Source organism: Sardina pilchardus, chromosome 22 (assembly GCF_963854185.1).
Source record: "Sardina pilchardus chromosome 22, fSarPil1.1, whole genome shotgun sequence".
NCBI lineage: Eukaryota > Metazoa > Chordata > Actinopteri > Clupeiformes > Clupeidae > Sardina > Sardina pilchardus.
Window position 1 is genome coordinate 28,263,345 of NC_085015.1, and position 16,352 is coordinate 28,279,696.

At 46.6% G+C, this 16,352-nt stretch overlaps 2 protein-coding genes across 2 annotated transcripts; one reads left to right on the forward strand and one right to left on the reverse strand.

Moving 5' to 3' along the window:
- The first annotated feature begins 1,079 nt into the window (after positions 1-1,079).
- Positions 1,080-11,557, forward strand: dpysl4 (dihydropyrimidinase like 4). Its single transcript, XM_062526631.1, has 14 exons — positions 1,080-1,305; positions 3,116-3,204; positions 3,621-3,805; positions 5,104-5,268; positions 6,058-6,119; positions 6,432-6,512; positions 6,711-6,779; positions 7,033-7,153; positions 7,626-7,782; positions 8,046-8,187; positions 8,473-8,643; positions 8,887-9,066; positions 9,476-9,647; positions 10,324-11,557. The coding sequence occupies exons 1-14, from the start codon at positions 1,267-1,269 to the stop codon at positions 10,413-10,415; spliced, it is 1,725 nt and encodes a 574-aa protein (XP_062382615.1). The 5' UTR covers positions 1,080-1,266; the 3' UTR covers positions 10,416-11,557.
- A 1,870-nt stretch (positions 11,558-13,427) lies between these two features.
- LOC134069727 (E3 ubiquitin-protein ligase TRIM11) lies at positions 13,428-15,832 on the reverse strand. Its single transcript, XM_062525755.1, has 6 exons — positions 15,365-15,832; positions 15,108-15,203; positions 14,652-14,882; positions 14,537-14,559; positions 14,338-14,456; positions 13,428-14,130 (listed from the first exon to the last, which is right to left on the reverse strand). The coding sequence occupies exons 1-6, from the start codon at positions 15,830-15,832 to the stop codon at positions 13,595-13,597; spliced, it is 1,473 nt and encodes a 490-aa protein (XP_062381739.1). The 3' UTR covers positions 13,428-13,594.
- Positions 15,833-16,352: the final 520 nt, after the last annotated feature.

Consider the following 16,352-nt stretch of genomic DNA (forward strand, 5'->3'; position numbering starts at 1 on the left):
ATGCTAATTTAGATTCGTTTCTATTTTTCCTTCACAATGGCAGAAAGGAGGCTTCTTCCAAAGGATGATGATGAGGGTTCTCTATTTTCCAAACTTGGGACGGACAGTCCAAAACCACGAGTGAAATTCGGGGGCATGTTCTGTAATGTCGAGGGAGCATACGAGAATAAAACACTGAACTTCGAATCGTTCAGTCCAAATACTGCGCGAAAGCTTGCGAGAGGTCGGGGGGACTGCTTCTCTGATAGCTTCAGTGACACAGGGAGCGTCAGGAGCGACTTCTCCAGCGTCAGTCACACTCAAACTCGACCTCAACCTGCGGCCAGTTCTCAGAGTCAGTCCATAGTGTATTCCATCGGATCCAAACGTCTTAACCAACGACGTGAGGTAGACCATACTTTTATTATAATATTATATATTTAAAAAATATGTGTACAAATGTAGGCTATTAACGTTATGATCTCGTTACGCATAGGCCTATGAGTATGGCCAAATTCTACGATATGGCGTGGGAAATATGTGGTTTAGAGCTTTATCATTTGTTTTCCTGTGATTACACTAAAATCTTAGAGAACTGTAGGCTAAATGTAAATTAAATGTAAGTGATCAACAAAATGTAAGTGATCAACTGGCTACGTTATCTCCCAAAGTTTGTCAGTGCCTTTAGGATACACAAATCAATAATTAGCCTACTTAATTAGGCTACTGATCCCTATGTACACCTGTTTTTGATGTTGAAGCTGATAATGAATCACGTTGTTTAGAATAAATTCAGGCACTTTGTGACACTTTCTGTTCATCTCACAACCTCAATGCATGCCCAGTGACGGAGCTCCAAAAATGTAATCAGGGATGTACTTTTAAAGACTCATTAAATGTTTATGAGTTGTTTAGAATGTGCCATGGGCCCTGGTAGTGTGTTTGGTGTGGCCCTGACGTGGCCGAAAGTGTCCCCTTAAGGCCTGTCGCTCCCCTACTAGCCTGTAGGATGCGTCTGGAATACTAAACAGACAGATGGTTTGCGAGGAACTATATTGTTTAGGGAGACGGCTCCGTAGCGCTACGGTGGCCTCCTTGATTGTAACGCAATAAAAATCAAACATCTTCTTTCCGATATCCAACGATCCCTCAATCCCACTCATATTCCGCATTGCCTATAGCATACACTGCAGTACTCCGGTGAGTGAGCCGCCCTGATTTTACATTTATCTGATTCTCGCGTGTCTTCCTAACTCGGCAATCAAAGCTCCTCCCGAACCGGCCGGCATGTCTTTCCAAGGCAAGAAGAACATCCCTCGTTTAACGGTAAGCAGCCATTGTCGCCGCTTAAAGTGTTGTAGTTAATGAATTCAATGCAACATCGGCGATACACTGTCATGCACTCGCGGAAATACGTGTTTTTATCCTAATTTTATTGATTTTTGAGAGATCCTGCATCGCGCAACAGCCTGCTGTGACTCGAGGAATAGACGTAACCTATCTTATAGCAGCCTACAGAAACACAGAATGCTTCTCTACGAAGATGGGCTTGGTCCAGTACACTAATATTAGACTGACATTTAGTTTGCATAGACTATTCATATTTATTCGTGTTTGACAGCGGGCTGCAGTTTTACAAAGCACTTACGGTTGCAACCTTAACCGTGGACATTGTTTCATCACGACTAAGACATGTCATGGGTAAACTACATCATTTTATTTCAATATGGTCGTTATGATGGAGAAATCTTCAGACCGCTCCCTGTTCGCTCGCAGTGCCATCATGGCTATAACGCCAGTGGTGAATAGCCAGGCAGGCTGTGACAAAGGAGTAAATCTCAAGCGAAGCACGGTTGCATAGACTAGCCCCAATAGCCTAGGCTACTATAGGTAACCATTCAACCGTTAAGATATTTCAACCCAGACGTTTCGTCTGGCATCCCTACCCTACTCAAGCAGTGTAGTGAGGTTTCCCCGTCGTTACTCCGTAGTCATCCGTGCCGACCACTGTAGTGCGCTAATTCAGGGAAGGGAGCGTATTAACACGGACAAGAGGAATCCGATTCCTTTCCACACAATTTAGCACAGTGGCCTGCCTGCTACTGTACGGAGATGACCCACATTTCTGTTCTGAAAAGAGGATTCAAATGTCTTTGTCCTCTCCAAACAAAACAACAAGATATGAGTACAGCCTAAGCAAAACATTTTATAGGTACTTGAAATAGGCATTATACTACAAAAATGCATTGGCTGGGATTATTTTAAACCCCTTGAGTGTGTTCTGCAATGAAGTCCCATCATGCCTCCATCGCCTGTTTGCTCCATCTGAGTTTCTCACGGGGCGTGTTCGCAACACCCGTGGTGTCTCAGCTTGCTGTGAATATGTCACTTTACATTAGGCTACATGACATGTTATGTTGTAGCGTTTCATCTAAATGCCCGACTGAAACTATAGTCTTAAGCTTATTCTGAACAGAATGCTATAGCCTCCATTCGTTAAACCTCGCCACCGACATTTTTGACGGATTAAGTGTTTTATGTTTGTTTACTTTATTTAGTTCGTCGTATACGCAGCATTTCAGAAGTGCAGTATCATTTCTTCATGGCTGACCGACTTAACGACCCCCTCGGCAGCCAGCATGGTTCAGTGCCAGAGGATAGAAAGTGGAAACGGGTGGCGCTTAGGGTGGATATGTGGGTGTTGCTGATGCGGGAAAATCATCAACCACGGCTGAACTACCCGCGAGTCATCTATAGCCTACTATGTCATCAAATAGCGAAACAGACAGCAGGGGAACATGACTTATAAGAGGCTGTTTGCCAGCGTTATCTGCTCAAAGTCTGAAAGGAAACGAGCGTACAGCAAAACTATCAATTAAATTGACCAAATATTTACTGAAGTAGCTGCTGTATTAGCCACGAAAACCCAGCATCAGGCCTATTCTGGTATGAGGTGGTAAAGGTTTGTTCTTTGTTGACTATCAGCATATTCATGAGGATTTGCATACCTTAGTAGTTCCTATTGTGCCCGCTTTCTCCAGTTGATTAATATTAAAACCCTTTAAACAGACAGTCTTTGTTGGGCTTTCACACATTTTAGACGCACTCATTTGTTGTTTGCTCACTTGTCTTTCAGAGTGATCGCCTCATAATCAAAGGAGGCAAAATAGTCAATGATGACCAGTCCTTCTACGCAGACGTTTACATTGAGGATGGGGTTATCAAGTAAGTTCAATCTATTTCTTGTGACCACAGGCTCATGTCCAGTGTGAAAATGAAGCAGGTTGCAGTTTAAACATAGCCTAAGGGTATACATCTACTACTGCTTGGCCTTGGCCCCAGCAGCATCCAATAGTAGAGGCATGGTTAAGTCAAGTTTATTTATATAGCACATTTGCATACACAAGGCAACTCAAGTTTATCTACATTTAGAATGAGATCTAGTGAGACTGAAAATGATATTTGGGGAATGGACCCGTGTAGTCGACAATGCAAGCAATAGCTGTTCAGTTCTCACACACATATTCTGCAAATGGTCGTTTGCGATAGTCTGACTTTTAGTTTCCGAGGGTCCAGCCACCACTGTCACTGGTGTGTGTCTTCTAATGCTTCTCCTCTGCCCCTGCTTCTCCTCTTCACAGGCAGATTGGGGAGAACCTCATTGTGCCCGGTGGGGTGAAGACTGTGGATGCCTACGGGCACATCGTCATCCCAGGGGGCATCGATGTGAACACCAGCCTGCAGGCCGCTCACCTGGGCATGAACCCCGCCGATGACTTCTACCATGGCACTCGCGCTGCACTGGCGGGGGGCACCACCATGATCAGTACGTCCACATAACCAGTCCAGCCCCCGCTGTGCACACCAGAGGATAGGATAGGAGGGGTGGTGGGGTGGGGTGGGCTTGATGAAAGAGGATGAGAGGATGAAAGGGAGGAGGATGTGGGTGGAATGGAGGACAGAAAAGAGGATGAGAGGGAAGAGGAGAGCGAGCGAGGCTGTGGACGGTGGCTGGGGGGGGTGGGGGATGTCATTTGTCATCCCCGTGCCAGGCAGAGAGTTGGTGAAGCGGCAGCACGGGGCTTCAGGAGTGGCTGTCTGCTGCAGTCACGTCAGTTGAAACAAGGTCACGCCGCCGTGCTGTCACACACACTCTCTCCTCTCAGACATACGGCCCTGTGCGCCCCGCGCTCTCTCTCTCTCTCTCTCTCTCTCTCTCTCTCTCTCTCTCTCTCTCTCTCTCTCTCCAGCAAGCAGCCCCGGCACTCGCGCTGTCAGCAGGGGGTCAGACTGCGGGTGAATTTGGGGAGAACATGGGGGCTTTTGCTGTTTATCAAGGATTTCTCTGAAATAACCTTTTCAGCTGCAGCAGCACAGATGCCTTTAATGAGATGGTTCACGGGCTCCCTCCATTTGATCCATGATGGTGTCTTCAGATTTGCACACAACCGAAAGCCTGAGAGCTTCAGGGGAATAGGGAAACACAGAAGGACAAAGTCATTAGTGGATACCTACTGTAGCTTCCCAGTACCATTAATACAAGTTGTAAGAGATTTCAAGGGCAAATAGATACATCAGGTGGAGGAGAGAATAGATCCACAGTGTCTGTGCTGACTTTGCTGAGCTGAAGGTCCTGGTAAAATATGAGACTGATAGATAAATGATTCATCTTGATGTTATAAAACATTATTTGAGGCATTGAAAGTCTTAATATAGCAACATCCACTAGTTAAGTGGGTCACACTGCAGAGAGACTTTTGTCCAAGGAAGTACCGCAATCTTTCTGTGTGTGTTTTTTTTTCAAAGGATTGGTACAATAGCGCATCTGTGGTCCATTTATAACCGTATGCACAGGGAGGAAGTAACAGCACCAGTTAGAAAATGAGATGTCATGCTAATTTAGCGGCTGCTGTCTAAGGGCTTGTTTTGCTTTACCAAACTCCTGGAGCTGTCCTCTCCACAGTGTTTAAAGCTATTTGAGGTGACACCAAAATTCAAAGCTGGCTGTGCTGTGTGTCCCCCTCTTCAACCCTCCACACCCTCTCCTCTCTCCTCCTCTCTCCTCCTCTCCTCTTCCTCTCCTCCTCCTCCCCCCGCCTCTCTTCCTCTCCTCTCCCCCTGCAGTCGACCATGTCCTGCCAGAGCCGGGCTCCAGCCTGTTGGCGGCGTATGACCAGTGGAGGGACATCGCTGACAGGAGGAGCTGCTGCGACTACTCGCTGCACATGGACATCACCCGCTGGCACGAGGGCCTGGCAGAGGAGGTGGAGGCTCTGGTCAAGGACAAAGGTGCCCCAAAACATCCACCCACACATCCGCCCACACATCCGCCTCTCAGGGCCTGCTGTCCTAGGAAGTGTCCCAGTGATGAGTTCATGGTAGAGAAGCTAGGCGGAGAGAAAGTGATATCATGAAGTTCCCCCCAGAGATGCACTGCATGGAGCCAATGCTGCTGTTATGTTGCTGTTGCTAATGCGCTGTGGTTCTGTTTAGTTGTGTTTATGCGCCTCTGTGTCTCATTACTTCTCAACATTACAGCACTAACACCATGACAATATGCTGATGAGAAAACATGAGGTTTTAGATCAGTTTTCCAAAGCAGTGTTGATTTGTTAGAAGTGATTATTTTAAGGTTTCTCGTCTGGAGAAATGACAAACGATTTTAAAATAGTTCATTTCCAATACAAAACATTTGAAAGATGAAAGGCAACAATGTTTTTTTCCCTGTACAACATTGACTTGGACTGCCAAAGTAGTTTGTGCGCTTTGTGTGTTTGTAGTCCTAGGCGGTGGAATGGTAATCAGTCCTCTGCTCTTCATTTTGCCGCGCTGTTTACAACTACACATAAAGAGAGAGAGACAGCACATTCAGTTCACATTAGCACTCTCTCTCTCTCTCTCTCTCTCACACTCACACACACACACACACACACACACACACACACACACACACACATGCTTACAGAAAATTACATGCCTTTTCATGCCATGTGTGAATCACTTAAGTGGCATTCAAATCTGACCTCAACAACACCATACTTTATTCTAACATTCTACACACTTGGTTGTCTTATGCAGGAGTCAACTCATTCCTCGTGTTCATGGCATATAAGGACAAGTACCAGAGCTCAGATAGCCAGGTAAGCTACACTGACACCATTACACGGCATTACGAGACTAACATATTACGGTAAAGGATTTAGCTTCAGTTTGATACTAGGATGTGTGTGGCTGAGTTTCAACTGTATGTTTAGCACCTGTGATGCATACAAATTGCTTGTTGGCGATTGTGTGATGTGATGTCTTCACCAAAGCCGACTCGTGGCTTGTAATTTGGAGACGTGCCGCTGAGCCACGCAAGGACCCTGTAATTGAGGAGGAATGGTAGTCTTGCATCCAGAGATCAACACTGGGAGCTGTAATAAGCAGGATTCTGTTTTCTCCCCCTGCAGATCTATGAAGTGTTTGGGGTTCTGAGAGACATGGGGGCCATTGCCCAAGTGCATGCAGAAAATGGCGACATCGTTGAGGAGGTGAGCTGCTGTTTAAACTGTGGTGATGTTCTCAGCATGCAAGATTAGAGGTTAATCCTACAATCATCAACCCAAAATCATGCCCTTTCAATTTGTTCTCTCTCTCTCTCTCTCTCTCTCTCTCTCTCTCTCTCTCTCTCTCTCTCTCTCTCTCTCTCTGTGTGTGTGTGTGTGTGTGTGTGTATTTTCTATGTTTAGGAGCAAAAGAGGATTCTGGATCTGGGTATTACTGGTCCTGAAGGACACGTGCTGAGTCATCCTGAGGAGGTAGACGCCATTTGCTATAGTAGCTTTCATCTTCACTCAACTTGTTTCTCCTTTCATTATGTCTTAATCCATTTTTCTTTTCTCATATTTATTCTATAATGTGTAGTTATTGTCTAACAAATATATATTATTTCATCAAATTGTATAAAGACGTTTTATCTGACACAAGTGACACATTCATGCTGTGACCATTTGAAGTCACACAACACAAAGACAACTTATGAGACATTTAACATGAGTGTGTATCCACCAGGTGGAGACAGAGGCTGTGTATCGTGCCATCACTATTGCGAAGCAGGCCAACTGCCCTCTTTATATCACCAAAGTAATGAGCAGGCAAGCGGCCGATGTCATCGCCAAGGCCAGGAAGAAGGGTAAGGCCCACTCACTGTACGCCACACTGTACTTTTCCACTTAACTCCATGACATCATGAAGGACCAGAAAGGAGTCTTTCTTTTAGAGCTCCAAGTCCTTATTGACAGCTGTAATGAGCTTTTAAAAAGGCACATTTTATTTTTTAGCGTCTTGTTGTGTTGACCCCAAAGCTTTACTTCCATCCGTAGGACTTTCCACATTTATGTTATTATTTATTTCATTAGCACATATTCTTATTGCCCAGAGGAGTCATTAGTGGTAGCATACATATGTACCATGTAATGAAGCTTAATGTAACTCCCTTTACTGGGTTCACAGAGTACATTACTGTATATGTCTACATATGTGATATATGTAGCGTAATATTTTCAGAGGTGACAGTTTTATAGCTTTCCCCACCCAGTTGACGTCTCCATACTCTCTCCACCCATTTGACATTTTCCTCCTTTCTCCACCCACTTGCCCCTCAGGCATGGTGGTGTATGGAGAGCCAATCACTGCCAGCCTGGGCATGGACGGTTCTCATTACTGGAGTAAGAACTGGGCCAAAGCGGCTGCCTTCGTCATGTCCCCACCCCTCAGCCAAGACCCCAGCACCCCCGACTACCTCAACTCCCTGCTGGCCTGGTGAGTGAGAGCCTGGAGAGGGCCGTACTGTACGTCGCTAAAGCACTCCTCATGCATCAGCCTCTTGATCTTGCTCCTGCTCCTTGAGCTCTTGTACAGAATACACTTACACAGATGAGTCATTGAGTAGGAGATGAGATCCTGAACTGGTGTCCAGGGGTGTTGTTGATTCAGCACAGCAAGCTGTTGAGGGGAAAAAAACAAATAGATGAACAGATAGCCTCAGGTTTCCCTAACTCAGCCTTGATGTTTGTGTCCGGTAGTGGAGACCTTCAAGTGACCGGCAGTGCCCACAGCACGTACTCCACGGCGCAGAAGGCGGTTGGAAAGGACAACTTCACCCTCATCCCAGAGGGGACAAATGGCATCGAGGAGCGCATGTCAGTCGTTTGGGACAAGGCAGTAGTAAGCACACACTATATTGGCTCTGAGATGTGGGAGATGTGTTGGATGGTTTCCAACTGCTTATTGTTTTCTAGAAGTTGTGACCTTTTGATCATGTATCATATCTGGCATAACTTACCTCTGAAATTCTTAAGTATTCAGAGTATTGTGCAGTATTCACTGTAAATGCTGTTTAGTGATAGCTGTTAACCTATTGGTCAAAGATCCTCTTTAAAATATAATGTAATCTGTTGGTGCTCAGCCTGTTGCTAGACCTTGTTCAGTGGGTGCTTCTGTTCTTTAAAGGCCACCGGTAAGATGGATGAGAATGAGTTTGTGGCTGTGACCAGCACCAATGCTGCCAAGCTCTTCAACATCTACCCTCGCAAAGGCCGCATCGCTGTGGGCTCCGATGCTGACCTGGTCATCTGGAACACCAAGGAGACCAAGACATTTTCTGCAACCACACATAACCTGGTGAGTTAAAATTGCATAGCTATTTCACACACACATGCATACACACACACACACACACACACACACACACACACACACATATGCCTGAAATTCTCTCTTTAGGGACCTTTGGACTGCTCACTTTCAACCTTAACTAGAGCTCCGGTTTGCAAAGACCTCTCAGTAAAGTTCTGTTTGTGTCTGTGTATGTGTGTGTGTATGTGTGTGTGTGTGTGTGTGTGTGTGCGTGCGTGACTGCTGCAGACGGTTGAGCTGAACATCTTTGAGGGCATGGAGTGTCGCGGCTACCCCGTGGTGGTCATCAGCCAGGGCAGGATCGTCCTGGAGGGCGGCCAGCTCAACGTGACAGAGGGCTCGGGCCGCTTCGTCCCCAGGAAGGCCTTCCCCGACTTCGTCTACAAGCGCATCAAGGCCCGCAGCAGGGTGAGAGGAGATGGCCAGACGCTCTGAGTCAGCCCTGCCACACAGTAAACACTAGCAGACACGCTCGCCAGACATGACACTGCCGCTATTGCTCAACCACAGCTCAGAGTAGGGGAGGAAACTGAGTGTTTCAAAATAGCTATCTTTAGCTCAGGAAGTCTGAGAACTGAGCGTTGCACAACACAATGGTATTAAAGAGAGAGAGAGAGAGAGATATTAACACTTTTTAATCAGGAAAGATAAACAACGAAAATATACAACTCAAACTGAGCATTGTAATTTGTATCTCGATTGATAATATTTTTTGTTTTTAATGAAGCATTTCTTGAGAAAGCCTTAATGTGCGGGGCTATCATGTGAGAGAGAAACGAGGGAGTGAAATGAATGTGAGAACTGAACCGTCTTTCAGATGGCCGACGCACGTGGAGTTCCACGAGGAAACTATGACGGACCGGTCCATGATGTCATCAGTGTCACAAAGTCTGTACCGTCCACTCCCACCACCAGAGGGCCTCAGTGTCCCGGGAAGACCTTGATGGGAGCAGGCAGAAACCTCCACCAATCAGGATTCACCTTATCTGGTGAGTGACCTCTTATTACCCTCTCTCTCTCTCTCTCTCTCTCTCTCTCTCCCTCTCTCTCTCTCTCTCTCTCTCTCTCTCTCTCTCTCTCCCTGTGCTGCAGATCGTTGACTTTCTCTGGAGATTATAAGTGAGAGAAATGAAAGGCTAAATTCCTGTAATTAGATGCCTGGACGTTTTCTCTTTCCCCATAAATATTTAAGAGGACTCATTATTTTGACTTCATATCATTTTTTGTGTAGCCTTTCCCCACTTGTCCTCTCTTCCCTCTACCACTGCCCCCCAACCCACCCACCCACCCTCTATGCCACATAATTGGACACGCTATCCATGTCAGGCATTCCCTTAATCCCTTTATATTACAGAGAACTGTACGGCCTTCAGTTACTGAGCATCAAAGCAAAGGCACTAGATCTCTGAGATGCCCCTTAGTTTCAGTCACAGTCATGTATTTGTCACAGAAGACATTTTAGTCACATTGCAGTGGCAAATTCTAACTACTTTTAGCTAGCTAGTCTGTTAGGAAGTGGATCGATGTGAAGCATCCAAGCTATGCACTCAGCAGTCTGTGGATTGTTCCTCGAGTTTGCCTGTATTTGGAGAAATGACTTACAGTAATCATTGATTAAGTCTCTTGTCTCTCTATCTGTCTCTCTCTTGCCCTCTCTGACAAAAGGAAATCAGATGGATGATCACATTCCAAGGCGCACAGCACAGAGGATCGTAGCGCCGCCTGGTGGCCGATCCAACATCACTTCCCTGTCGTGAGTCCCACGACCGCAGTGACCACATGCAAAGTGTAGCAACTCCATCAACCTCAATATCCCAGAAGCAACACTTTCATGCAATTTTACAATAGCTCATAATCATATCAACCATAGTGGTATCTCATGTAAGACAGTGCACACCAACTGGCAGAGTTAACTGTAGCTTACCCATGCAAATCCCCATTCATGTAGCCCATAGATAGTCTGTGAATAGCCACTGCTTTCTCCCACCACTGAGTCCCAGTCCTGTGGCTCCTCAGTGTAAACAATAATAGAATAGCATGCACCTTATTCTGGTGACCAGTCAGTCAGCTGTAGCATAGCGCTTTGGTTTCATTCTCTCCATCAGTAGTCAGATAATCGTAGTCTGCGATTTTTCCTCCGGACTCATTCTAGTGCAGTGTAAGTGCTTCTGTCCCCATAGTCATTCTCCACCAGACCGGTCCGTCAACGGGCGTCTGCATTGCGGACACATTTGGAAAAGGGAACCATACAAGCTGCCAGAATTAATCTCAATAACAGTTATAGTCAGATTTGTCTACGTATTTAACAAAATGGTAGAAACTTAGCGAAGGTCGGAAAAAAATACAAAGTGGATGTAGATCAATGGCTGTAGTCTTGTAGTTTTGCTTCGATGATTTCAGTCGTTTGAAATGTTTCAAACATAGGGATGCCTGTAAGATTCTGTTGTGATTGGATAAACATTGTCATTCCTCATGCGTAAGATGGACACCTCACCTTTTTTTAAAGATAATCATATGGTGCTCTGAGAGAATTTCTAGTAATACGGGACTGTGAAAAACAAAACAAAACAAAACAAAACAACAAATAGTCACTTTTTAATCCTGACTCTAATTTGTAGTTATTTCATGCAGTGTTTTGTCTTTGTAGACCTCCTGTTTGTATTTTTACAAGGCCTGATTTAAAACAACGGACATTTTGTAACCCAAGTACTTGAACAATGTTACCTTGACCTGTTCTGCCTCAACTATGCCATTTGAAAGGTTGTATGTGATTGTCAACAACTTTCATTTTAATGAGAAACTCTCAAAAGATCCTTTTTTGTACCTTTTTTGTGTCGCCAGTGTGTAAATATATTGTATGTTCTTTATTGTGCATGGTAGGCATGTCTTCAATAAAATATGTCGGGAAACTGCTGTCTGTCGTGATATAAGCTGATGCCAAAACATATAGACCTCAGTATCACAGCAACGAGCTCACATGAGGGAGCCTGGACACAAGAGAGGAAAGAGACAACAAGGAAGAGAGTTCATTTGAAAGACAGAAGAATACTTCAGAGACTCCTCGGTCACAAGGTTTCTGTTAGGTCAGAGTTGGACCAATGGCTTGTGGTCCATGTTTGTGGTAGAATCACTATGTGGGCCTGTGGTCAGTGTGCAGTCCTTGTTGAACGCTGCTCTCTCCAGTGTGATGGGGTGAGTCAGAAGGTGAATGGTTCTCAGCAGCCTTGCTTCCCAGCCTTGACCACCATCTGAGGCTTGACGGCAGCTGGTTGGCAAACCACTGGCATTCATTAACATTTACTTGGGACTTCAACTCATACTTCTAATGAGAATGTCTGGCCTTTGTGTCATTGTGAGTCAGAATAAGGAGTTCGAATCCAAGAGATGACATGGAGCTAGATAAAAAGCAGTCATGTTTGGGAGAAGAGATATTACATTCATATTACTTTATCTTTCCACTGGCAAAGAGAGCGCATAATATAAGTGCCTACTCCGTTGCACTAAAAGCAGCCAATGACGACGTGACACAGGATAGTGCTAGTTTCCTGCAGGGAGCCTTGGTTCTCATGGGCAAGGGGAATGGCAGAAGTTGAAAGGTTAAAAACATGTTTGGGTGCCAGAGCTCTGCAGCCCCGCGGGGCGGGGGGTCAGTTCAACACAACATTCCAGGGTGGACCACGTGACCCAGCGCGGCGTCCTGCGGGTGACGGATGGCAACAGGTGGTGTGTCATCGCAGGATTACAGCCTGCCCAGGCTCCAGGTCTCATTTCTCCTCTCCTCTTAGCATGGAAAAACACGACAACACTTTGAAACATTTACTCTAAAAAGTCTTTATTTTTATAACTTCCAAAAATGTAAAACATCTGTACAACACTCTCAAGGCTCTATACCCATGAAAGAGACTTAAGAAATGGACAGCAGCATGTTTTGTTTATGCAAAAGTGCAAAATGCAGCAACGTATGTAATTCTAGTCTCATGCGAAGCCATGAATGTTATGATTAAATGATTTCCACTGCAGAAATGTAGTGGGCCTAGACAGTTCCAGACTGTGTTTACACTACATTGTCTTCTGGTCATCTCATATGTACATACCATGCATGTGGCATGCTCACTCATTATATGCGATATACAATATCATCAGCAATGCTATTATACATTAGCACAACACAAATCCCCGCCTTTCAAAAAGGATTGTGGCATCTCTTACCTCAGTTGAAGAAGAAAAAAATAATTTCAAGCTAAACATGGAACCACTGGTGATATTCAGATCTGCTTTAGTGGTGAACTCTCACTAAGCCCAATATTATGTGGGTGAGGACACTATTCAGCTATCTGGAATATGGCACATACCAAACTGCTCAATTCCAGTTGTCTTAGCTCTATTTTCCCAGAACATTCTTTGAGGCAGTATGATGAAAAGAAACTAACCCTATCCCACAACTGCATTGCTCTAATGTTCCTCTCTAAAGTCATCTCTTTTAAGGGACATCACCTCCTTTTGAATGTCTGAAGTTCTACTCATCCGCCCATTGTAAAGGAAAAGCCACAATTCAAATGTCTTACTGAAGGACATGTCTGTAGTTCACACAGACTCTACAGGGTAGTTTGACTTACTGTACAGAGTAGTACAGAAGCACTATTTCATCTTAGTACGGAGTCTACAGAAACACTAGTGCAGCTTAGAACAGAGACTACAGAAGCTCTAATTTAGCTTAGTATAGAGCCTACGGAAGCACTAGTTCAGCTTAGTAGTCTACAGAAGCACTAGTGCAGCTTAGCACAGAGACTACAGTATTAGTGGAGCTTAGTACAGAGTCTACAGAAGCACTAGTTCAGCATAGTTCAGAGACTGCAGAAGCATTAGTGCAGTTTAGTTCAGAGACTACAGAAGCAGTAGTTCATCTTAGTACAGTCTACCAAGGCATTAGTGCAACTTAGTCAGTGATGACTAAGACTTTTCCGGTGGAGAGGCGCAGTGGGTGGCGCTTGCAGGTGTTGGAGAAGTAGGGGAACACCATCTCCGTGAACTTCTGCTTGAACCTGTAGAGCAGCGCGTTGTCACTGGGGTCGGAGAAGGTGACGCGCCCCCGCTCGTAGTCCACCTGCACGCGCACCCGCTGCGGCTTCTTCTTGGGCGCCAGGGGCGTGTTGGAGGCGGTGCGGGCGCGGTACTCGCCGCCGAACAGGCAGATGGTCCAGAAGCCGCGCTCGGGGCTGGGCGGGAACCACTCCTTGCGCTGGACGGTGTCCAGGACCACGCCGAGGGCCCACTCGGAGCAGTCGCCCACCTCCACGTCCCACCAGTGGCAGCCCGAGATGATGCCCTCGGAGCCCAGCACGCACTCGTAGAAGCAGAAGCGCTCCGCGTTGTCGGGCAGATGCTGATCCTCCTCCGTGTAGCAGACTGTGAGGAGGTCGTCGGACACCGACAGACAAACGTCTGCTGTGTTGGGGTCAAGGGTCACGGGGTCTACAGGGGAGAAGGAGAAAGCATGAGTAAACATCCAGACCAGCATACATATCAAGCCATAGAGTCTATATGTTACTTAGATGCTTTTGGTCAATTTCTAGGTGATTTCCAGTTATAAAAAGTACTTTGGCTAGACATCATGAATTACATTCTGTGCCCAAATTATGTTGAGAAAAGGAACAAAATATTCATGAGATATCAACTCACTGTACTGAGCGATACTTTGCATCTTATCCCAGACTCTGTACTTAAGGCACCCCACGTGACTGGCAACATCAATCAGCGATTCTGATAGTTCTGGTGGATCAGGCATGGTACACTGAGTTCTAAGAGAATAGAACCTCAAATGAGTGGAACCCAGAAGTAAAAATCACCCCATATTCATATGTTGAGGGAACTCACTAACCTGTCAGATATCTTCTTATAGTTCTGAAACACAGCAAAAAGGAAGTTTGTTTGATGTTTGTTTGAGGTGAGAGTGAGTGTGTGTTGGTGTAGGAACCTGAACACGTGGGCCTTACCTTTAGAAACAGCAAGTGGTCAGTTTCCATGGCCTCCTCGGCTGTGCTGATGGCGCCCATCAGAGCGGCGATCTCGCCGGTCAGTCTGTTGAGTCGCTCCTTCATCTTGCGGCTCTTCTGCTCCTCCTCCTCCTTGAGAGCGGCTATCGCAGCGGCCTCCTCATCGCGCAGGAACTGGTGGAGCTTCTCAAACTCGGCCTTCATCAGCCGCTCTGTGTGCTCGGACTGTTTCTGCCAGAAAGGAGACATTATCCTCCGTGACTTGTTTGTCATGTGGTTTTATGCGGCTGGGCTGCAATGTTCAAAGTAATCTGAGTGCTTTTAGGGCACTAATGTGCCTGAATCTTGTTTGCTTTATTTTGCAGGAGATGTAATTTGTGCAGAATTGCAGAGGCCTTGCTAATTAGTTAGGGCTTGTGTGTAAGCACACAGAATGTAATTAGCCTCTTGTCCTACTTTGATGTGGTCTGTTGTGTCGTCACAGGTCTGCTTGGCAGCATTCAGAGTCTCCAGCTTCTCCTGCAAGGGCCTCAGTGTGGATCTCAGCTCTCTCTGGTGATACAGAGTCAGGCAAAGATAGAGGGCCATAGACACTCTTACAGTATGGGCTATCTCACATGTCCAGCACAAAGATTATTCATTATTTCTCTCTCTCCCTCTCACACACACACACACACACTCAGAGACACACAGAGCCATGCATACACACATACCTTACAGTCCTCCACGGCCTCCTCTGTGGAGCAGGTGAGATGATCGTCGTGCTCCTCTCTCACACACTGGTCACACAGCAGCTCCTGGTCCTCGGTGCAGTAGAGCCCTATCCTGTGGCCGTGCTCGGCGCACAGCTCCCAGGGCTTGTCCCCCGCGTCCCCCCCCTCCTCCTCCCCCCACCCCCCGTCTGCCCCCAGGGGCCGCGCCCGCCGCAGGTGGCCCTGGAACAGCGTGTCCTGCAGCACCTTCAGCACGTTGCTCAGCAGCTCCTTGCCGAAGCACTCGGTGCAGCCCGACTGCCCCTGCCCCAGCTCGGCCTGGCACAGCAGCAGGCAGGGCTGGCACAGGCTGTGCCCGCAGGGGAGCACCAGCGTCTCGGGACCCTGGCAGACCGGGCACACGGGCGCGGGCTCTGCTTCGGCTTCAGCGGCGGGCTGAGGGGGCTCCTCTGGCGGGGGCGATGCCATGCGTGCGTGGGCTGCTCAACTTAGCTAGCTGCTGGGTGTCCGCTGCCCTTAACGGATCGCTTGGCCTGTCTGTTTCGGTATGTCTTTCTGTTCGATGTGTTGTGTGTGTGTGTGTGCACCCTCCTGCACCCTGCAGAAGCTTACACAATCACCAGCACCTCAGGACCCCCCCCCCCCCACACACACACACACACATACCCCTGCTGGTTGGGTGATGGGCTATTTATATGGAAGTTATTTTAAGCCATCTGACAGACTGTTTGTGTTTGAGTGTGCATGGGTTAGGTGGGGGTGGTGACTGAGCAAACGCATACTTACCACAGGGTTTGTTTTGGGGTGGATATCGCTGGGTCATGTTGAAGATTGTGGGCAACAGATACGTAGATGCTGAGTCACAAAGCACAAGAAATGTGTACCTTCCCCATTCTGATGAACCTCGTGTTTTAAGAGATGAAAGCACTGTAGTGTTTAACAATTGATGAGTCATAAAATAAATTATGGTAGTGAAGAAGAATAGACA